Here is a 24,153-nt window from a genome sequence, read left to right on the forward strand (position 1 = left end):
GCCCCTCAGAGAGCCAGCATTAAACAAACCATTAAAATTCTGTGATGTGAAAGATCTATGCGGTCGGTGTGGTTGTGTTGGGTGCATTTTATGAATTAAACATTTCTCTCACACATGCGGACGGTCCTTCCGGATCAGAGAATGAAGTGCCAGGCCCTCAGGGGCGGGCCACCATCTGATATGACCCGTCGTTGGACTTCAGCCCTTCAGCAGTCTGTGCTTTACCGGGCCGGTTCCAATCTCATTTGTCGTTTCAACACTTCCCGAAGGTCCCGACGAGACCGTTAAGTTATGCACACATCTCTGTAGCACCTTCGACCCCGGGACCATTTTATCTACATAATTGGCAGTCCGCTCGCCGGGTGACATTACAAATTCCGATTCCGAACTTTTAAACGGTGGTTGTTTTTAGACAAAGAACCACGTTTAAACGTTGCTTGGCAAGTGCAGCCCGCAATGCGCAGCATAAGTTGTCGGGGTCCGTTTTGTTGATGGCCGACGATAACCAACTGTTGCGCGGCACAACATGGAACGAAAAAGGGCACCAGAATTTGCTCTCCCCACAGTTGGCCAGAGTTTTATCGTCCCAACTTCCGCTGTCCTCCCGGAATATATGTTTAATGCGAAATTAAGTCAATTGTTATTTATGAGCCGGCCCCCGTTGCGAGCCTTTTTGGCCATCGCAGATAGGCCAATTGCTTCGGACCGCTTCGGCGGTGCTTTAGTTTCCAACCTCCGAGTAGCTCACGATTCCGAAGCATTATCGCCTATCCATCATCGGCTCACGATGTGCCGCACTTTTTGGGAAACAATCGAAACCGTGGACCACATCGCACGGATGCTGATGATGTCTATCGGCCCCTTCGGGTCTGACCTCGGCACCGGTGACTCCGCGCTCTATGCTGCCGGCTGCTGCTGATTGGACTCAGCTCGCCTTTGGCCAACCGATAAGCGTATTGTCTTTCTATCGCTCTTTCAACACGCAAACTTGCAAACGGCTAGGCCGTCCCCCCGGCCAGCCCAGAGGTCAGACTCCATTTTTTATCGATGATTAAAATCACATTCAAATTACAACCGCCGCCGACGCCGCCGCGAGTGGTGCGCCTTTTCGGTCGCGAACGCGAGATTTATGATTAAGAAAAAGAGCGTTTCCTCCCAGCAGGAAGCCAGCCAGTCGTGGAGCTGTGTGGAGGTTTCCAAAGATGGCCATGGTCATGGCGAGGCTCGTCGCACCTTCCGCCCCGGGTAGAGCCCAAGCGTTAAAGGTGCCGACCACACTCGGCACTGGCCGGGACCGTTGGTAAGAATCTCTGATTTATGAAACGCGCCCTAGGATGGTGGCCAATTTAACGGTACAGATCGCGGGCACGCGCTGTGGTTGTGTGTGGGAGAGAAGTAGAGCGAGTTCCCAATTCCAACTCGGCCGTAGCGAGAAACCCCACGAAGGTTTCGATAATTAAACAGAGAGTTCTTAACGCGATTATTATATAACTCCAATATCGGGTATCGAACCTTACGTCTTCGACTGTGCCTAATGTGATCTGGTTCTTTCCGGACCCCGTGCTGTGCGGACCCCGGCACACACAACAGGACAAGAAATTATGGACCGTTGACTTTTCACTTGCTAACGGTTGCGGACGGGGTTATTTGCAAAACAAGAAGAGTAAAAAAGCGACGAAGGAATGTAGCAAGGCCACTTCTGCGCATTCTGCCGAACGCCAGCAGCGCCGTTCCGTTTCACATAAATCCTGCTCCGGAGCAGAGTTCAAACTGACGTTAACGCTGCTTTCTGTGCACAAATGTTTCAAGAACATAATTGTTTCATGTATTCACCACCGCTGCGGCCGCGCCGCAACCCCTTTGGCCCCGGCACTGCGCGGCCAAGAACAGGTTCGGCCGGGGTGTTGCTGCCTCTTCCAACGTTCCAACGACGAACCGCCCCAGGGATTGACAGCTCAGCACACCAGACGCACAGCAACCTGTTGCTGGCGGTTGCCATGGAAACCGCAGCATTTTTGGGCCAACAGCAAAATGGAGGAATGGTGAACAATTGCTCATTTTTATCACGTTTCGCCGCGATGCGAGCAAGTGCCGCAGCGAAAAGGAAATGATTTCCCGCCTGAGAAATAAAGTGGAACATGCTTCAGTTCGGCGAGCTGATAAGGCACTGGTGTCCCGCGATTCATCCATAAAACAGGAATCGGGTCCGAAACCCGATCAGACTTCCGATGAGACAGCATGCTTCTAGCAGCATCGAGCAACGTGCCCCTTGCAGTGGCCTGTCATACATGGCGCCAACTGGCGCGGCCGCCAATCGTTGGGACGATCTGCGACGACGGTATGCGTCATCAGGAGCGTTCCGCATCCAAGCAAGCCGTTAGAGCCGTTAGCGGGAGCAGATCTGCGATCTGCTGTGCGGTGGCGGTGGCGCTGGAATTAATTAATTTTATTCACAACTTGTTCCGAGAATCATTGCGCCAAAAAAAGCGTGTGGCCGTTCCGTGCACGATGTTGCTGTTGCACCATATGTCGCACTGTCTGGGGGTTGGGTTGAGTGTAAACAAAACACACAGCGGCCACGGCAGACAATCGAGCACGTTTGTTGTTTGGTGGCCGCCCCTCTTGCCACGGTTCCTGGAATGCCCGCAGGGAAATGGTTCGGATCTCAGGAGAGCACACATTTTCCCAAACAATTAAGCGTTCGAGCGACTTGAGAAGCGTCAAGCAATCAAGCGAGTCCCTACGAGTTCTGTAATAAATAGGGGTAAAATAAATTGAAATCTTAGATAGATGTTGACAAACAAAATTGATCAGTTCGGGAACACAAATAGTTTGTCCGTCCTCAAGTCTTTTGAGAAACTTTTCTGTCAAAGGAATATAAATGCAACACAAACCGGAGACTGGAAATGTTCCTCTTCCTCACTGGCCGCATGACACAAGTCAGACTCAGCCATCAACGACATCAGACAGCATCAGACAACCAGTCGGAACCCGAGCCTCACACATCCGATCGAACCGGACGTCGCCGCGTAGGTCTCTGCTCTGCCGCGTACGGTGGCGCGGAATGAAATTATATTAACATTTCCCACGATCGTGTTCGTAATTGCTGCCTCCGAACCGCGTCGACGACGACGACAACAACAAAGCTACCGATCGCAGGTCTGCAGTCGTCTCCAATCCAAACCAGACACCCGGCCCCCCGTGGAACGCAGTTTTTCCCGCCCCTTTCCTCACTCGGGGGGCGCCCAAATCTTGAACTAATCTTGTCGTGCCCAAGAATCAGGGTCAGGTTCTTCGCTTCGCTGCACCGCGCTATGCACTTGAAGCCGGCCTTCCCCAGGGGCCCACGATGTGATGAATGGCGGCGGCGGCGGCGAACGGAGTGGTGACGATCCTCGTCCCGAACCCCGTTTTCTTGCGCGGCGATATGAGAAAATGGCCTCGGAAAGCGTTCCGCTCAATAAACGGTGGCGGCAAAGGAAACCGCGGTGCCGCGGCGGTGAAAATCGTTTCCCGCCCCGTCCGTCACATGGCGACCCTTTTGTGAGAGAGAGAAAAGGAAAGACAGTGAAGGCTTCATTTAGCTCGCTTCCCGTTAGATTTTCCGCACCCGGCCGGCCGCCCTTTCGGTTGGGACCTTGATTGATTTGTTGGGCATCCGTGGAAAACCGCGCCTCGGCAGTTTTAGCATGTTCCCGGAACCGGTCCCGTCTATTATGGTCCTGTGCTGTGCGGGATGAAGTGCAAATATGTGTGTCGTCGATCGCGAGACGCCGAAAAGGCATTCGCTACATCATAACTTAAATACTTTAGCCCCCTTTAGCCTTTGGAACGCTGGGAAGGAAGAAAAGGCATCCCGCTGATTGCAACGGTCGATTTGATTTTATCGTGCGCCATGTTTTTGGGGGAACACTTTGCATAGCTAACGAATGGAAGCCTCCGACTCCAATTTAATGACCCGTTGATCACACGGAGAAAGAGGATTAAGTTTCTTATGCGCCGGAGACGAGTTGCGGTTGCATTTTGGGACCTCAACCTGCACACCACGTGGACTCATAAAGTCGGGCAAAATGTGATTTCGTTGACAGTCTAACGCAGTTCTGCACACGTCACACGTAGGAGTTCGGTGCAGCCATCAATCCGAATGGCCAAAGGGCCCGTGGTTCGCACATGTTCGCCCCGTGAGTCGTCGTGAAGAGTGGTTTTGTGCAAACAAACGACTGTTTAATGATAATGACCGGGGCCGGTGACGGTGACACGTTGTCACATACGCCGGGGCGAACCCGAACGACTTGCGTAGGCTTGAGCGCTGTTTGATGCGCGCGCTCATTATTTGCTCCTTCTGTTCGCCTTTCAGCAGCGTGAAGTGGTCGGTGGACCTATGCTTATGCTTGTACGCCCACGGGCGATACGCGAAGATTCTGTTCCCGGTGTCTTTCGTCTCAAGGCAGTTTGTTTTTCGCTTGAGCCTAGGGTTCTAGCAACAGGTCGCAATGTCTTTATTCGGGTTCGGATTTGTATCCGCTTAAGTCGCGTTTTCCGGCAGCAATACTGGAGACATTCTGGAGCTTCCACACTTTCCTGAGACCCTGAGAGCTTGAAAAACTTCCATAAAAACACCACAATTAATGAGTCAAACATTTGTTAAAAAGACCAATCTATCTCAACGGGACGGCCACTTTACGTCGCACGGAAGCACTGACTCTTAGTTTCGGCGTGTCTTCCACTGTTTTAAGCGACCCGAAGAGCCCAAAAAAAAACCAGAACGAATATGGAAAACACACTAAAATGAAACCTTTCCTGGCCTGGCCTGGCAACAGAAAAAAAGGCCATAAAACCGCCGACGAAGACAAATACGTGTCCGTGCCCGAGTCACCCGAGAACATGTCGCCCGCCTCTCGGCAATAACTGCTACTGCCACCGTTTGTGTGGCCCTGTTTTTTTCTGTTTTGCTAATGCCTCATTTTCGAAACAGTCGAGTTGGAAAACCCCCAAAGTGTCAACAATCGGCCGAGGCGCGTCCGAGGAAAAACGGTGCTACTCGGTCTGCTTCCGAGAATCGCGCGCGCTCACGGGAACCAGCGGAAAAGTCATTGACATCGGGAGAGAGGGTGCACAGGAAAACTAATTAATATGCGGCCGAGTTTTCTCTTTTTCCCAGGCGCCCGTAAGACGGCGCAAAACAAGTGGCCGCCAACAGCAACATGTGTAACAGGAGGGCCGCGCCGCGCCGCGTGTAATTCAAACAATCGAAAGGCGGTGATAGAAAACATTACGGGAAAAGCGGAAACCCTTTTTCACATGCTGCTGCTGCTGCTGCTACTGCTCAGCATTAGCATGAAGCACCCGGGGGGAAAGAAGGAAAAAAACCCGCCACCCGCCACTTATCTCCGCCGTTTGACGCCCGTGATCTTTGAAGATCGCGATCGTACACCGCGCGCGTAGCGGGAAGTAAATTTGTCACCCCGAACATTAAAATAGAAGCGAGATGTGTCGTCACTTCTCCGCGCGGGGCCATTCGGAAATAGTGCGGATACATTTCTTCCCCCTTTTGGCCGCGTGGCCGCGCGACGACGTATCGTATCATCTTCCGACCACATGTTGGCCCTAGGAGGAATGCGAAAGAAGGAAACCATATGGCGTGGGGTGACTCTATGAGGCGCTCAGAGAGATGTCACACGTCGGAGGCCGCATATGTTCACGCACGCCGCGCTGCTTTTTGATCTTTTCGGGCACGGTGACCCCCGGGGGCCACTTGTTTGGGCCACTCGAAGCAACGCTCAAATTACCTCCCGCGGTTGGCTAAATGTTTTCACAAAGCGGACTCAAAATGTGCTGACCCGTTTGTTTTGAAAGTTGGCCAGCAGTTTGACTCCATATTCATAAGAATAGTTTGTTTGTCATGAGTCAGCGCTCAATGGCGCACAAAAATCATTGACCAAACGCCTTCCGGTAATTGGTGTCAGCGAAACTAAAAACCGCCGGGGGTTCGTGCTAAAGTTTGCTGCTAGCAAAAATAAATAACGCTCGCCTCATCAGCACGTCCGTGTTTTGCTTCTGGCGCAGCGAAGGGAAGCAAAATAAGCAATAGCAGCAGCATCGACCGCTAGCCGATGCTGATGATGGAATGCATCCTTGTGCCTGAATTGTCAACCGAAGCCCATCTCGCGTTTCGTGCCGTGCCGCGAGTGTAAAAGTGCATCTGTTTTGCCACCCAACAAACTCACTCCGAGTGCGCCGCACACGATCGCGCGAACGGCGGATCATCATCGGTGCGCGGTCGGCGGGAATCGTGATGAAGTTGCACTTGATTCGTACACGAGCATTCAGAGGGCCCCACCAAAGGGGCATAAGGATGGGCGCGCGCGCGCGCCAGCAACACGTTTCGGTTCGATTGTTCCACCAAACATAATGGGCCGATAGCCGAACCGGCGGCCGGCCGTGTAGAACATACCGAAAACATGAGTTATATACAAATAATGTGAAATTTCAATGAGCAAATAAATCTTAATTTTGTAGCCAGTTGCCATCGCCACAGAACGACACCAAAGAATGCCCAGCAAAAGTGTCAGAGCCGTTCCTGAGGGGGGAGGGTTTATCAAGATCTTTTTGTCGGTTTTCGTCTTCGCACCCGAAAAGAAACTCCCGATCAGCCCGAGCCGCGAGGTACGCGGGATTTATTCATGCGGCCCTGTGGCTCGCGCTTTGTGAAATCCAAACGTACCACTTGCGTGTCAAAACCCGAACCTTCAGGAGGAAAGGACTGTAAAACGAGTCCCTTTTCGCGGGTCCTAATGATGCTGCGGTGCTGCGAATTAACTTTCGCGTGAAGCAACGCGTTTCCATGGCAACCGCTATGTGTAATGTGAGCATCCATTGTTGAGCTTTATCCTTGGAGAACTTGAGCCAATCGAAGCAATCTTTGTCAAGTATCACCTAACTTCAAATGTATTGAAGTTATTTTACTAAATTTATTTTTTATTGGGGTTTCTAGATTTTTAAATCCTTTCTCTGACAAGCCGTGTCTTCAGCTCGGATTCGAAAGAAGAACACCGGGTCGTTGAATCAAAACCGCAACATCTCGTGGCGAGCGCAATTTTATTTGCATTTACCGCCGCCGAACGGCAGCACAATGTAGCGCTGGTGAGGAAGCGAGGCCCAGAAAACTGATTTATGCATCAATGAACAATGAGTCAGTAAATTAAATGGATATTTGAATAGTTTGCTCCCAATGGGCCGTTCTGAGGCGATCGCACACAGGACACAGGACTAGCGTCTGCCTGTGCCCTCGCTTTGCGGCTTCACGCATGCCCGGTTCGACCGCACGGGAGGGAAGGTATTACGATTTATCATGTTGGTTTCTCTGAGCTCATTTCCTTTGCTGGGACACCAAGATCGCCTCTTTCTTGCCGAGTACCGGAAGTGATCGTGCAAAATGTGGAGGAAAAGCTCCCAAAAACCCACCGGTGCACCGAACAACATTTCTGTGCGATCCAATTAGAAGATCGGTCTGGATCCGCGTCGAGCGATGATCGATGCTGCACCCCGATAACTTGTGGAGCAAATCCCAGTAATTAATCGCTCACAATCGCTCGTTGACACCGACCACCAATAAATTTGACCCGGCTTGTAATTGCCCATTCTCTAAAGTTAATTGGATCACGTCGGGCCCAAAGTAATTAAACGGATCGTTCGCGAGTCGCGATCGTTGATATATTTTCGGCACAAGCACCCGTCTAAGTCGAAGAGGATCAATCCTTGCGCCTTCACAAATAATGATATTCCCTGCCGAACCAGTCAATCGGCAGCTTGTCCCCGCCGACTCGTCCCAATAAGGGCTCACAGACCGGCACAGCGCGCCCTTAATTGCGTCACATTCATCGCTTAATTGTCTCCTGTATGCTGATTGCCCGATGTCAAATGGTCGATCAATCGCGCCGGGCTCGGAGGCATCAACCGCGAGACTTCAATTTAGACAGCGAAGGCGAAGGCGCAAGACGCCAGCCTCGAAATGCAGGCGGAGAATGCAATCAAAATGCAATTGCTGGCTCATTTGCTGCGTGGCCCAGGGCCCAGGGCCCCGTGGACGCACGCAGGAAGGTGCCGCCGGTGATGAGATGATTAAAATACGATAAGCTAAAAAGGACAACCTCATACATACGCGCTGCGCCACAACTTTCTGGAGAGAGGACCAGTGACAGAACGGCACCGACCGCCGGACGGTTTCCGGTTTCGCGACTGCACAGCATTCGCATTCGCTCTACTTGTTTTCCCATGCTCGCTCCGCGGACGAGACCCTTCGGCAGCTTGTCTTGTCGGTAGCATGAGAAATCACGGCACAGGACAGGGCCACGGGGCCGGTCCAGAGAGGGGGGTATGTGTACATATTAGGAAGCTACCAGTTTTTTTGTGCGACCCGGTCTGTCTCTCGCCCTGTCCGCCGATAACCGGCCGCCTGATGATGGGCGATGATCAAGATTCGAAAGAATCGCACACCGGACGATCGAGCGATTGCGAGCGAACGAAAATGTTTGATTTTTTGTCAATCAACCCGGCAACGATCGGCAACGATCTTCGGTCTTCTTCCTCCTCTTTCCCGGAGAACGGTGTGCAATTTTCCTAAATCACTGCATTGGGCTGTCTAATGAATATTGAAGGCCTTTCACCATCCCGGGCACCGCTTTGGTCAAGATCGAGATCGTGGCGCGCGGAAAAGCGTCCGGGCGCAAACACGCCAGACTTGGCGGCAAAGGAAATCGGCCCAAGAGGGCCCCCTAGAGGAAAACTAATGCTGGGGAGGGAATTCCCCAGGGTCTAACAGGCAGCAGGAAAAGTCTGCTGAAGGCGCGTCGGAAATGCTTAATGAGAATAATTAAGTTGATTAGCTTTTTATTGACTTTCTCGCCAATTTATCGCAATCAAAATCGATCGATCGGACGCGATCGCGTCCGGGATCCTTCTTTGAGTCATGTATGATCTATGTTATGATTTTAATTGTTTCTTGCTTTTTTCCAGACGTGGTTCTTTACCGACACCGACGATGCGCACTACCAGAAGTTGACAAGTAAGTAACGTTTATTCTATTACATAGCCGCTGGGAACCAAACTGAGGTTCTGGAAGAAACTATCCACTTAATGGGTGGCTATTCCCTGATCTTAGTGATCGGTTATCAACGAGGCTAATGGGAATTTGACGATGAACACTAGAAGCTTCTCGGGGAAAATTATTCAAATTCACAAAACTTCGTGACCGGTGGTCAGCCCGCTAAGATCGCATCATATTCCCAAACGGCCGAATGCTCGTTTATTAAAATCGAATAAAAGCTTCTTCCTTTATGTGCCATTGCCCCTAAAACTTTAACGACTCAACTCTTGCGCGATAGTGGTGGTGGCCGTTTCCACGAATCCTAGTCCCGGCACTTGCACGGAATCGATCCATCGGGTCTCTAGCGACGCGATTTTATGCTTCCCTCAGGTTTTCGGGCCGGTGACGAAGTCTCCTATTTTGGGACCCATTTTATGGCGACCCCAGCATTCGATCGACCGTCTTCCGCAGCTATTGAAAAGACAAACGGGACGGCTGATTAATGGACGAAGACGCGTTTCCGCGGCTTTCAATTCAATCGGCCCGGTCAACGTCTTGGATAATTTGATTTTCTCTCGAACTCATTAAATTGAGTGATGTGATCGGATCAGCCTGTGAGGAGCCCTGTGGAGGCCTGTTTGTCGCCTCACCGGTCCTCGTCTGACGCACCATGGCCGCGATGTCGTAAAGATTGTGGTCGTACTTCGGAATTTGAGATTTTTTGGCCCAGGTCATCGGGGGCCATCCATTTCGAACCACAGCCGTCGCCGTGTCAAAGGTTTCCGTTGCTTTTCCCATTAAAAGTGTCCACTTTAAAACTACAGTTTTACTGCACCTTCGGACCTTCTTCGGATTTGGGACGTTCGGACACGTGACATAGGACACTGTACGCGCTAGTTTCACCTTCCGTCCTCACCAGAGGAAGGGTTCCGGCAGGGAAGGGCACACAAATCGATCGAAATAATGAAACGAAATCCCCATAAATCCGGCGACCCCCGAAAAACCAGACGGTGAGCAAAAACGGAGTAAGTAAGAATCGACGATCGACCGCGAACCGCGATGGGGCGATCTCTCGTCGGCGGGCGATACATAAATAAATGTCAGCTTGTTAGTGACATTCTGATCGGAATACCTCCTAATGATGTGAAATTCCGGTCGCCGCTCGCCGCGAGAACGTTTTTCATGGCACATTTTCGGAGCAACCCGAAATTCTCAGGCCGACCGCTTCGAAGAACCCCGTCCGGAGTCGCAAATCTTCACCTGAAAGTGAAACGAAGCTTTTGCAACGGAACAGAACGAAGCGAACCGAAATGGGAGGCCAACACTTGCTTCTGAGTTTGGACCAATTTCTTTGGGAGCCCAAAAGATGGTTTGAAGTTGTAAAAAGGAAGGATGAAACCCCAAAAGTAGTCTAATTATTTGAAACATATTTTAAAATGACGCACAAATCGCAACGTCCTTCAAAAGAGAGTTCCCTCTAAGCTTTGGAACCGCACACTGAAGGCATGATTTGATTACGCGCCCGGTCTAATGGTTCCCATAGGTCCAAAAGACAACCCACGGACCACGCTCCGTGGCCGAACCTTGTTGCGTTAAATGATTGATGGTCCACCTTCCGTTGGGCGCACGTTTCACTTTCCATTCGGGTTTCTCTCGGCTTTGTTTACCGGCTGGACCGAGTTCCGTTCCGTCCCTTTACGCGCTTTCCGAGCCCGAAATGTCTCGCCGCGGATCGCTGGGGTCCTGTCAACAACAATTTAGACAATTTTATAACGGCCATCCACAACATCGGAGGCAACCCACAAAGCAGGGTCGGAAGGAAATATTTTCGGATTTCACTAATGAAGAGACATTCTCCGACTCCGGGCCGGCCTTTGGGTGGGTTCTTCGGACGTTTCTTGCGTAGCCCTTGCTATTGAGAAGTGTGGTTCATTGAATCAGTTCTTTGGCGAAATTGCTTCTTGATCGCACTGACACATGATCTTCCGCTCCTAAACGAAGGTACCGTGGGTAAACAATATATTAGGTTGGGGAAAAAGAAATCCATTATTTTTGGGTGAAATTCAAAACATTATTTAAGATACTTCCGATGGTCCGATTTCGTCAAATATGTACCGTTTTGTTGGAAAATTTGTTGTCTTTTCAAAGTAGGCTTATAATGCCTCTTTTGTAAAAGGCTTAGTCGTTATTGGCGAAAAACTCGAGCAATCCATTTTCACAATCCTTTTTTGATCTCAGTTTTTCATCACTCAGGAAATTTTGTAATGCGCGAAAAAGGTGTCAATCGCTTAGTGCAAGGTCCGGACTATACGGTGGATGCATTAAAACTTCCCAACCAAGCTCCCGGACTTTCTGGCGAGTCACTAAAGACGTGCGTGACATTTCGTTGTCCTGATGGAACACAAAACCTCTTCGTTGGCCGATTCTGGTCGTTTCTGGTCAATTGCTAGCTTCGAACGGTGCAGTTGTTGTAGTAGAGATCTGAATTTATTGTTTGGCCACACGGAAGCGACTCATAATAAACGATTCCTTTCAAGTCCCACCATATACCCAGTAGAACCTTCCTAGCCGTTATTTCTGGTTTGGCCACCGGTTAAGCTGCTTCACCACGCTTAGACCACGACCGATTTCACACATATTGTCGTATGATCCCATTTCTCATCCCCAGTACCCATCCGTTTAAGAAATGGTTCGATTTCATTCCGTTTGGCCAAAACTTGCAGATGGCCATCATGTTTTTTGGTGTAAATAGGGTGGCGCCCAAACATCGAGCTTCTTTGTGAATCCAGCTTTGCGCAAATGGCTTAAAACTGTTCGATGTTAATCTTTAGCTCCTGGCCGATGCTCTGATTACTAACACTACTTTGATTATTTCTGTGATTTTATCGACATTTTCGATGACGTGTCTGCCTAGGCTTTAACATAAAAAATAACTGAAACGGGTCAACGAAACCAAAATTTATGACCTAGCTGTTAGAGTATCGGCACCATAACACCATGCAAATTTCAGCGGCCTAGCTTGAATTTTCGTTTTCAAAGAAAAACTGTAAAATGTACCGAATTTTTCTTCGTTGACCTCCATTGTTAACACCCTGTAACTCACAAACGAATAGAACAAACAATAAACAGTGAAAGCATTTTTTAAGTGTAAAGTATCAGCTTTAAAACGAGCCTAAACTTGAAACTGTACGATCGATACTTCACGAGATATCGATCACTAAAGGCATCTACCGAGAAAATAATGGATTTCTTTTTCCCCAACCTAATATTTAGGCTAACGATCCCTCAGCCGTTCCGGCGAGGCCCTCAATTTTTCCACTTTGCACAATTGAAGCCAGGTTTTATTAGTTTACAAATTTCCCGTCGTAATTCCGTGGCCGAGCCATCCCCGGGGGAAGATGGTTTTATGGCAGCATATCGGCCGAAAATTGTAGTCCCTCGATGCTGCGAGCCCGGTCGTCATCGTCCTGGATGAGATTGCACAAATTCGGGCCCGGTTCCGGCGGCCTGGCCCGGTTTCGTCATTGGTTGGTTGAATAAAATGATCACCCTTTACGACGCGCGCACCGCCGCCGACCGCGGGCCGCGGCGGATTCCGCGGCATACGAACATCGGAAAACGGTAGAGAATAAGCTAATCAAAATGTTCGGAATAATTTCCTGCTACCAAGCGGGCCTGCTACTGGCCGGCCGGCCATCCGCCGTTCGATGCAGTTCGCGGGGCTCCCCAATTTTTCGTTTTGATTTTCCGACGGGCGGCTCACAGGGGCTTGTCGTTTGTCGCCTCGCCAAACTCCCAGGGACATATTTGGTTCAATTGATGAGAAGGTGTCTGTCTCTCCGTCTCTCCGTCCGTTTGGCCACACAAAAACGAGGCCAAAAAGGCCTCGCAGCGCGCGCACTGCTGATGATTTTTTATGTTTTTATGCTTTTCCCTTTTTAATGAGAGCAGTAAATTGATTATGATTTCTACACCGGGCAATCAGAAAAGGACGTTCGTCGTAAATCAAACACCGCTGAAAAAGAGTTCAACCGGCCGAACAATATACGGCGGGGTGGTCATTAAACGAAACAATAGAAAAAACTCGCGGCGGGAACTAGCTTGGCTGGGAACCCCCGGCCAAGAGAACGGGAGAGAGAGAGAGAGTTTTATGCCGCGGTGCGTCGCGGCTCGGCACGGGATTTATCCGTCAAATCCGGCGCCCGGCGGTGGAAGGTGGATCGTAAAATTCAATCAACATTCGCCCCGAAGGAATGCATCCACCCGGCGCCCGGACGGTCGCTGATAATCAGAGCAGAACGCAAGCATCCCGTTTGGTCTCGGGGACCAGATAATCACTCTCTTGGTAGCTTCCTGTCTTGAAGTTGAGTAAAATTTATTATTTGCGCAGCTGTAAAACGGTAATGAGTGTGCGCGATCCCTCGAGTGCGAACCATAAACCCCGGAAAGGGGGTTCTTATTTTTTGTCAAACCCTGGTGGTGTGCTGCTGATTCATGAGGCGCCCATTCCGGTTCCAGCCAACATTCCGCGACCTTATCTGCCGGCACGTAAATTACATCCGATTCCGATGTGGGTTTCGAAAATATGTCACCCCGTTGCTGGATGGCAAGAATTCCCTGTTCTTATCTTAAAACTCTTACCATTGAACTGGCCCCCACCCCGCCGGGGAAACTGGTTTCAAAATCATGCAAACGCGCGATACGAAGAACCTACGATTTGCCTATCGATCTAGCCATTAATTGCTGACCACGACCTAGCACCACATCGTCACTAGGCCACGCTAGGGACCAGCCTGGCGGAGATGACACTGTTTACTAATTTATGGTTACCTTTTAACAGGCGAACAAATGGCCGCGTCGCGTCGTGAGTTTAAAGTCTTGTATCATTATGCAAAATCTGACTTCGAAGTCCCCATCTGGGGAGTACTTGGACGACATTTTGAAAACGAATTTCGGAACCCGGCTCATCCCGTCGGTGGATCCGTCGCTCGATGGATCATGTTTTCGGTCGCAGACATTAATCGATCGTGACACGGTCCCCGCCGGTGGATCAGGTTGCAACACGCCTTGGCCATGGGCCGCACGGCACGGTGAAGAAGAGATAACTATTTTATGATGACCATTTATGCTAATCATGTTATTCCCCGTTCCGTCCGCTGACCGATCGGGAAGATCGATGCCGTCAGTTGGTCGCCGGTGCGCCATTTTGGACACTCAAAAGACGTGACAATGGGCTGCGCGGTAGGGACACTAGGGACCAACATTTAATAACGACCATGCTCCATTCCTCGGATCATGCTAATGGCACACTTTGTGAGGTTTTAATAACATCTCGTGCCCACTCGTGGTTGGCGTTGGTTTATTTCGTGACACGGTATCGTAGCAACCGACTCAGCAGCCATCTTTTCTTTCGTTCGGAGAAAGTGTGCCGCATCAACATCTTCATCGATTAGGAGCCCCAAATGTAAAATTCGTGTCGTTGTAATATTTTAAATTTATTTCAAACGTACGGCCAATAGATGATTATTAGCCGCATCGATTTCTAGTGTTGCAACAAATTCAATTAGGCAAATTATTGCTGAACGAGTTTCAAAAAGCGGAATAAAATACGATCCACTGCACAGTGTTTCGAATAATTTTGTACCGACGTTACCCAACACGGCCGAAGCGAAACCCGGCCAAACGTGTTAGATTCGCTTCAAAATGTGTCCATTAATTAAAACGTGTATGGGCTCGGTGAGGTTTTTATGTCCGTCGATCGACACCGCCGATCGATCGATCGATCGTTCGCCTTCGGTCCTGGAGCCTGGAACCGGCGGCGTGCACCTTGCCTCGAACTCACTATTTCGAACGACGCGAACTTCAAATGTTTTGGATGTTTTCGAAATCAACACATTTTATAGAATGACACACTGCATGAAGTCACAAGCGAATGACAAACATCCGAATGGAGACGAAACCCGATCGAATGGAAATACCGGCAGACGGCGGTTCATAAATTGTGGCCGGCGGACATTGGCGGAGAGAAAGAGAAACAAGCTAACCTTCCTTCTTATGGCCAGGTGCTCTTTCGATTTGATTTCTTTCCACGAACTTCCACGGAAACAACGTGCTTCGGAAACACAAACTCTGACAGCTTCTAATTTACCTTATGACATTAGTCTAACATTATTAACCTGTCTCTTCGGGAGGGGGGATCCTTCAATGCGAAATGCGTTATATAAATCGCCTATTGTTTTTTGCAACACACAATATGCAATATTCAAATATGCGCTGGAACGTATTAAATCGATCGAAATCTCACTCGACGGCGCAGATCGCGCCGGGCGTGATCTTTATGGTGTAAAAATATATCACATATTTATCAGATCGTTATCAAGATAAATAAGGAGAAAAAATTCAAATAACCACCAAAGATGTTACCGAGTTTTATGGCGTAGAGTCCAGTGTGGCCGCCAACGCGCCCGCGAAGATCGTGTATCTTCCTTCGGACGGTGTGGTTCCGTAGGAAAACTTGTCTTCTCTATTTCCGACGCTGCTCCAATAATTTGAATTGATAAAACGAAACACATGGCCACCTGGTGAGGATGGAACACGGCCTTATCTGCATTCAGTGCGTAGGCAGCTCCGGTTAAGACGCTTGGGCAACGGAGGAAAAAAAAATGAAGATGAGCCTGCGCGCATAACATCATATCAACGACATGGTTTTTTCCCGCATCATCCACGGCCAAGTGTTCGATGGCGTCGACATCAGATTAGAAACTTATCGACCGGTTGGCGGAGATAAAGCCCACAAAATTCCGAAGCGGTCCGAGGTCCGCCAAAAAAGAGCCCTGAATCTTCGTGCCTGAATGGCCTTTATAACTCATTAATGTCAAAGTTAGTTTATGTCTTCGCTCATCACAGTGATTCTTTTTTTAAGTCGCTTCGGCCCATCATTCTAACCGCCATCGGCTTACGAAGTTGGTCGCGTAAACGAGCCAAGAAGCTCAAATCCCGATCCGTGCGGGTAGACAATAAATATTTAATAGCTTTCATCGTATCAATTAACGAGCTCATATGCGGAAAGCGATCGGACGGGAGTGTAAAACGGTAGAAATATCGGGGTGCGAATCCTCGCTACCTCGCATCCTGCGAACTGATTCGTGAATTTCCATCCGCGTTTATTTTTTGCCATTTTACACAGCCGAAGAACGGTGTACTTAATTATAGCTACGTCTATTAAGAACCGAAATCCCCGTTTCGACAGAAGCGACGCAACGAACGGTGGCGATCGCGAAAAATTAAAACATCGAAAATTAAATTAGTAAGATTACCCCGATTCGGTCCTCGTTTTTTAATGCCTTTCCATATTTTTATGTCTCATCCACCCCGCCAACCCACAGATAACCATATGGTCAACACCAACTGCTCGCAGGGTCACTTTCGGAAGGCGCTCTGCTGCAAGATGGGCAAGGAGTTTGAGTTTTTTCTGGACAGCGCCAAAAAGTAAGTATTGCGAAAAATAATCATCATGCACCATTTGTGGCCGGCTGGAGGAAATCAAAAGCGAAATTGGATCGATAAGATCGGCAAAATAACTAGAACTCTGACTCTTGAAAGATCGGCACGATCCTCTCCGTTCGCTACCATACGAGACCGTGGTACGATAAATTCTAATTACCATTTACGCCCCGTTTCTCGGGATGGCGACTTGGGTCCCGTGACACCGAGCGCCTTAATGGCAGCAAGTTAATTATTGGCTGCAACGCAACCGAACGATCGGGTGTGGCCTGAGGAAAGGCCCCAGCATTAATATACATGTTCACGTGCATTAATGTGCAGCGATCACGATCTGTGCGCGATCTTCTTCGGTAAATTCTGCGATCCCGTGTACTTCAGCAGCGAGAGAGATTGGGACCCTAATTTACATTCTCCAACGCAGGTTGTTTGTTAAGATATTTTATTAGTTCAAGATCCCACTTTAATTAAATCCACCTTCACTTAAAATTACGGATATCCTAGCAGATCCGCCACCTCACATTCTGTGCGCTGGCCGTTGGCCGCACTCTCTTGATGGTGTCTTGCACGATTCCGAAGCTGTTGCAGTCAGGATGCATCCGTTAGGGAAGGTGCTAATTTATGAGCGCTGCATTTTTCTCTGTCACTTTGCTGCCGTTTGCGGCTGGGCGGCGAAGTTTACGGCGACCGCGACCGCGGCCTCCGGCGACGCAGCCGGCAGATGCTGGCCGAAAACGACACCTCATAAAACGTGGGTTTTTGCACACGAACACGAACGGATTCTTATCGCGCGGAGGCTTCAATTTCCTGACAACATTTATTACGCATCCCTCGTATTGGGGAGTCGCTTTCGTGCGACTCTCTTTCTCTTTTGACCAAAAAGATCGTTCTGATCGTCGTGTGTGTTTTTCGTCGTTTCTTATCTTAACAACGGAGCAGTTTATATGTATCTCCTGTGAGTTTTATATGACTTCACTGAGCCAACAAGTCAATCAGTGGGTCAATTTTCAGCTACGCCGTCGCTAAGTTATGCGGAATGCTGCAACACGTGTTGTCCATCGGGGTTTTCTTGATTCTAAAAGTATTTCAAACTTTTCATTACATCACTTCATAAATTTGGTTGTGGATGCCAGCTAACTCACAAGACCAATTAAGCCAAACAGGAAATGGGGTTTTTGCTGTCCTTGTGGTAAAAAAGGCTGCCAATCGTTAAAAGAACCACAACCGAACCCCGGTCGTTACAGACACGTTCCAAAGGCGACGTGAAAAATATGTTTTCTTTTCTTAGCACCCGAAACACATGTTGGAACTATTCGAACCACTTGCTCCGTTCGCGATTTCTGGCCACATTCCAACATTTTAACATGTGGTTGCTTCACGTCTTTTAGCAGATGTGAGTTTAAACGAACATAAGTACGAGTCAACATTAAAACATTATAATAGCAGATGCTTGTACTGCTTCCGCTCCACAATGAAAATCATTCTCCGATGACACTATCTCTATTGTGTGATACAAATTCCATCCAAACATAACCGTCGAGCATCGGCCATTCAGGATGATAAAAATCACCGGAGCCTTCATTTGCTGCGAGGGCAACAAACGGACAAAGCAAAAAAAAACTGAAAGAACGTAACCAATTTCGAGCTAAACATCATAACACGGGCACTATCAACATTGACATGTCGGGAATGCTTGTTTATCCGTCGGTCGATCGATTGGGGAACCGTCGACCTGGGAAGGCAAGAAGTGGCCCAAACAAGGAACAGAAAAACTACTTTGATCCGATTTCTCAACAAGCACGCTCCGTGATCCGTGCTTGCCCGTGCCCCACCGACCTCACCGAGAGCCGAGTTGGACAACGCTTCGACAAGATCACCAAATTAGATTCCCCAAATTCGATAAGAGAGCCCCGGAGCCAGTCCCGGAGTTGAAGTTGCAGTCCACGCGGACAAAGCGTGCCCATTCGGTACTTACAATCCTTCGGTGCGGTGCGGTGTAACCATAGTAACCGACTGTCAGGACCGCCATTCAGCGCGCTTCAACTACCTATCGATCGGAAGGCCCTCGAGCCGACCTCCGCATCACCGTCCCGCCCCAGGAGGGACCCAGCTTGTTGTATTAATTTTCAAAAGTCATGACTCCCCGGACCCCGCGGTCACGAGGTGGCCAGAGCGCCGAAAATGTGGCGTACGCTCGCGTCAAACCTTGACCACCTCCAAGATTCGCCGGGAAGGTGGCGCCCATTCTCAAAACCCGACCCGATTGTGCTCGTGTCCACGGTGTGCTCCACAGATGAAACGTTAATTTGTTTTGCATTGAATGGCCGCGCTGAATTCATCGATCACCGACTGATGGCTGATTGCAGAGCCTACCGCGATATGGAACGGCCAAAAGCCCGAGCCCGTCAAAACATTCGTGAGCCCAGTCCAGTTAAAGACTGGACTGCATTGGGACTGGAAAGTCCGGGGCAGTCGTGATCGGGAGACGAGACTCCAAGCTGCAAGTTGTGCCCTAGATACCCCAGATCACGGGGTTTGCCACGGGGTTAGTCTGCCGGCAAATAATATTGTTTCAAACGACGCTATTCCCGACGTAGTATTTGCTCGGATTGATCCATTCCGACCGTTATCGTGAAGGTTGAAGGTAATAATCGCTGCATCCATTAATTTGAATTCCCCGTGCCGTTAATTACTGGCCCGGCGACGACAACTCCAGTCTACATTCACTCACTGGCCGCGCGTTGCGTAGAATAATTATTCCGATAAACCGCGTTGCGAACGAAACCTGCTCCACGGCGGGCGGGTTTTGCTTACGATCCACGGGCCTCGTCCATCCATTCGATTGCCGGCAAAGGATTCAATTAGGCGCCCCGTAGTCATCTTTGGCTCTGGTGCAGTGCAATTAGGCGGCCGGTGCGCGCAGTGGAAGTTATTATTTACTGGAGCATAAATTGACCACCGCATCTCGTCTCGAATTGGTCCGACGTCCAGTTCCAGGTGTGGGTCGCTTGAGACGGGCCATAAAGTGAACCAGTTTATGTCGCTCTGCTTTGCATCTCTGGTCAGATGGGCCGAGCACTTTCATCGACTGGCCGAGGACACCTTTATCCGCTAAAATAGAGTCGTGCATAGAGCGAGGCGAACTGGGCTGGATCACTTTAATGAGCTTGGCTAATGGAATTGAGCATTTTGGCACTAACTTCGATAAAATGCAATTTTATTAGAAACGAACCGGTTTTTTGAACCGGTTCACTTCATCTACGAATAATTACTTCACTTCATTGAAACTCCACATTTGTACCGTTCGCTCCACTTCTTTGCTGTATTTTGCACACACCAGCGATCGATACTTCGGTAACTCGATCGCTGCCTAGTTATGAACCGTCATCACCGTCTCCGCTAACCAACCGTTTGTCTGACGCCTTTGTCTAGCCATCGAACAAGACACACGATTTCATCGTTTGGAACCGGTGTCCGGTTCCGAAACGCGTCATGAGTCAGCAGTATGGACCTTCAAACTCAAAGCTCACCCCGGGCAGTAGTTGTAGAGACTTGTAAACCGAAAAGGGCCTAATTACACGCCCTGTCCCCGGTGGTCAACTTTTCATTGCCGCTACGAGACGATTACCGCATCTTGCGGGACCCGGTTTTTGGGTGGACGTGGCCAGTCGATTAATTAAGATAATCATATGGTCAAATCGGTTCCGCTCCTTCAATTGAAACGCTCCCATCCACCCCGCCCACAACGCCCTGGAAACCCGGCGACCCGGACCATTGTTGCTGAAGGTGGAGGATTTCCCAATGCTTATCTCGGAACTTGGCGGGCTTGGCTTCAAACAATCAACGTCACCGTTAGCTTGAAACTTTCAAGTACCTCGGCCGGCCGGTCATGACAGGCCGACCGTTGGATCGGTGAAATTGGTCAGTCATTGTGCGCCCAATTCTGCGTCTAATTTGATTAGCGGCCCCCGAGACGCGCGCGCCTTCAAATTAGAGGCTCCGCCTTCGCGAGGCCGATTGTTTGAGCCCATGACAAACCGGCTTTTTGGCCGACTTTACGTTTCGGAGTTGTGTTTGTTCTAGCGTTTGCTAGCGTTTTGACCTATGTTCCATGATCGATCGATCGATGCGGACTCGTAACAAACGGGTCTAAAGTGAGGAACAAACATTGCAACGGTCGATCGATAAAAGCAATAGAAGCTTTTACCATAATCCGCCGCCATTAGGTTTCTGGCCCTCCGCGGTTACTAATAGACCGTTAATTACTTGACCAAACACGACATCTAAGCCGCGGTAGGAAACACAGCTTAAAGGCCCTCGCCGTTCTTGGCCCGAGGCATATTTTCACCCGACGTGTGGCTCCGGGAGCATTTCTCTTCCGGCACGTTACTGTTAAGTTTCCTGGGGTGTCCGAGCTGAGGCAGCGGCTGACCAGCAGTCCGGTTCGGCGACCATCGGTCTAACGAACTTCGGACCAAACCTTCGAGCTAATGAAGCGAGTGCCGATGGCGGGTTTCTTGAACGTGCACCACAACTACACGCACAACTACAGCGGTCAATGTTCCGGTGCATGCTTTCGACTTGGGCGAAAGTCACCCGGAGGTCAACGCGGTTCGAAGGGTCGCCGTGCTGGGAGTGTTCAGTTTGTTGGGAAAGGATAAGAAAGTGATCGTCCCGGGGCCCCATACATTCTATCACCTCAGCATGATCTTTTCCCGTTCACGATCACACGAACTCCCCAATCACGGATCACATTCCCTAACTCCCTAAATGTATCACTCAGCCGAGTCCATGCGAATGCAAATCTGTTTCGCTTCCTGTTTCGATTCGGCGCTCCGGCGCCGAGTGCCATATGTTACGCTTTTCTCACGAAGCACCATTGCCATCGGCCAAATAAAGGAAGCACCTTCGTTTTGACCCCCAAACTGTCATCTTAATTCCACTCGATTAGGCACCGGCCCTGGGCCAGTATCGAATTTCACGGTGTGAATCGATCGCTCAGTTTGCTAATGTTACCAAAATGTGGCCAAGAATCTCTTATATTCTGACGAGAATCAACATTACTCTTAGTCTTCTACATCTCATTCAGCGTGAAGAAGAGAGTCGAAAGAGGCGCCCAAGAAGCTACACGAAATCACCACAAAATTGAGGTAAAAGGCCTCATCATCTACGATGTGTTGCCGTCTGACGATCGGCTTGCCGGCGTCCTGCTTCTAATGCGAGCAATTTACGGCAATACTTTAGCTTGGCCGTGTTGCAGCCTTCCAAAAAAGGGCAAGTTACCCTTCGGACAGCATTATTTATTAGTTCGCCGGTGGAAGATGCAAATTAGGCGTTTGGTGAAGTCACCAAAGGGTAATTTATTTACATCTTTGTCTTTTAACAGCCCATGCAAGTAGCACGTGCTGACGGCGATCACATCAAACGACTCGATCGATGCAAAAGTGTACTTTTCGACAGGGGCCATTATCGGGGCAGGCTACCAACGACGCACGTAATGATCGGTTTTCGGCCAGTTGTTGCAAAAATTTGAAAACTACACACCGCGCGATCACCGAGAAGATCCCCCAGCGTGGTCACAGGGTAGCGAAACAGGTTCCGGCGCCGCGGCGGATGCTCAAGAATGTTTCCTTCCCCCCTCCCCGGACATCATTACATCAGACCGGCCGGCCCATCTGTGTGTGCTTCGTTCGCTTCACCGTCCCCGGCTAGCGACTTGACAAATGGTCGCCCGAATATTGCCCGAAATTGATATCGATCGTGCCGTGATTGTGCCAAATCGGCTTTCGCTACGGCCGGACGTGGCGCGGCCAACGAACCGGTGAAGAACTTCTTCGCGCTGATGCCGACGCATCTTCCAGCGTCCGGATGGTGGTTCTAATTAAACGAGCTCTGCGCCATGCCGAGCACATGTCGTGCCTGCCGCGCGGTTCGACACGCCCCGAGCAGGACACGGCAATGAGGGAAAGCTAATTGAAAATTTAATGTGGAAAATTACCAACCGACCAACCGGCTCCCCGAGATGATCGTCAGCGTAAAGCGATCGGGGGCAAAAAATCTCACCCCGGGCAAATGGCCACCGAATCTCTGTGTCCGAATCCGTGTCGTCTGCAACACTTTCCTAATGACGCAAAGTACTCTCCGGGACCCCTCTGTAATAAATGGAACTCGGTCTTCGAAGACACGGCACCGTTTTGTCACAGAAGCAGCAGCAACGAAAAAATGGAACAAACCGGACAAACGGTCCACCGTTCCGATTCGGGCGCGATGCTTAGCCAGGCCGTGTCAGCGATTTGTGTCAATCAATTCCGAAACAGAGATGTAAGGCCGTTTGAGTGCCACCTGTTCCGACGCCGGCCCGGCACTTCCTCCTCGACCATTAACCGCAAGTCATTACCGAGGAATTAGATTCGGTCCGCGCGCCGTGCGGTCGGCCTGCAGGCATTTGTTGGCCCGCCGGAACCCGGAATGTTTCGTTCGCCGCGCAAGCGGCTAAAAGAAATGAGTCTTCCGTTGCCACCGCCGCCACCGCGCGCGTTCCGTCCCGGCGCACCTGCTGCCATTAGAATGAACGAAGACGAAGCAACGGAGGTCGAGCTGTCGGAGGCTTTGTGCTGGCCACGACTTCCGGGCGCGCGGTGTGAAGCTTTGTGCGCCTAATGCGTTCCGCGAATGGAAAGCGGCCAGTTGTTGGCCAGGCGGCATTTCGCTATGCTAAATAGCACAAAAGTCAGAGCTAAGGCTGACCGATTTAGGATCTCCCGTCTCGACACCTTGGTTCGTATCATCCCCGGGGGTAATTGCCTCGGGTCACTTGGCCGCTGGCCAGCCAATCACCGTGAGTGAAGAGTTTTATAAACTCTGGCAGCCATTTTTGCTCCATTCGCATAGCAGTAAACGGGGCACTACGCGGACCATCGATCGCCGCCGGGCCGCTGACAGGCGATAGTATTTTACTCTCGTTCCATTCCATCCACCCGATCCCGATCAACGGTCCCGGGACTGACGGCAAGACTAATCCTTTAATCCTGTGCCCTGTGGTGGCAGGGTTCCCGCATTCGAAGCGGGTGAACCAATTGGCCCGCACAGAAGACACCACCCGAGAACCATTTTTCGTTCGCGCCGATGCAGTCTGCAGCGATGCAGCTGGAGTGGAAAGACGGGGCGAAACGATCGCCGGTGGCGGGGCGAAATTGTCGCAGCTTGATCGATGGAACAAATTATCGCAAGCCGCGGGTGACTTTTGCGCACCGTCGGGGTCTCGGTCTCGGTTCGTCGCTTGCGGCGCACCGAGTTCTTTTGTTCGAATTTATTGAAATCGATCTTCGCGAAGCAGTCGCGAAGTGTCTTATGGGCTAAAGCTGGATGATAAATCGAGTCCGCCCTTGGGAAGCTGTTTCGTTGCAAACAAATGCTTGATCCGCTTCACTTCACTGCATCGGAGCGAGGAAAGTTTTCGGGGATCTCCAAATCGATTTCAAAACACCACCCCCAGAAAACACGCCATCGATCGTTCTGAAAGGGGGCCAATCGGGCACACCGTGCATCATTAATCTACCTATCTGACG

At 50.1% G+C, this 24,153-nt stretch overlaps 1 protein-coding gene across 1 annotated transcript in view; it reads left to right on the forward strand.

Annotated features, from left to right (window-relative positions):
- The window catches only part of LOC128277528 (fringe glycosyltransferase), a 102,552-nt gene that overhangs the window by 18,670 nt on the left and 59,729 nt on the right, over positions 1–24,153 (forward strand). Inside the window, exons 3-4 of the mRNA XM_053016000.1 lie at positions 9,016–9,064; positions 16,471–16,573. Of these exons, the coding sequence (XP_052871960.1) occupies positions 9,016–9,064; positions 16,471–16,573 (152 nt within the window). The remainder of the gene's footprint in view (positions 1–9,015; positions 9,065–16,470; positions 16,574–24,153) is intronic.

The sequence above is a fragment of the Anopheles cruzii genome, chromosome 2 (assembly GCF_943734635.1).
Source record: "Anopheles cruzii chromosome 2, idAnoCruzAS_RS32_06, whole genome shotgun sequence".
Lineage (NCBI taxonomy): Eukaryota > Metazoa > Arthropoda > Insecta > Diptera > Culicidae > Anopheles > Anopheles cruzii.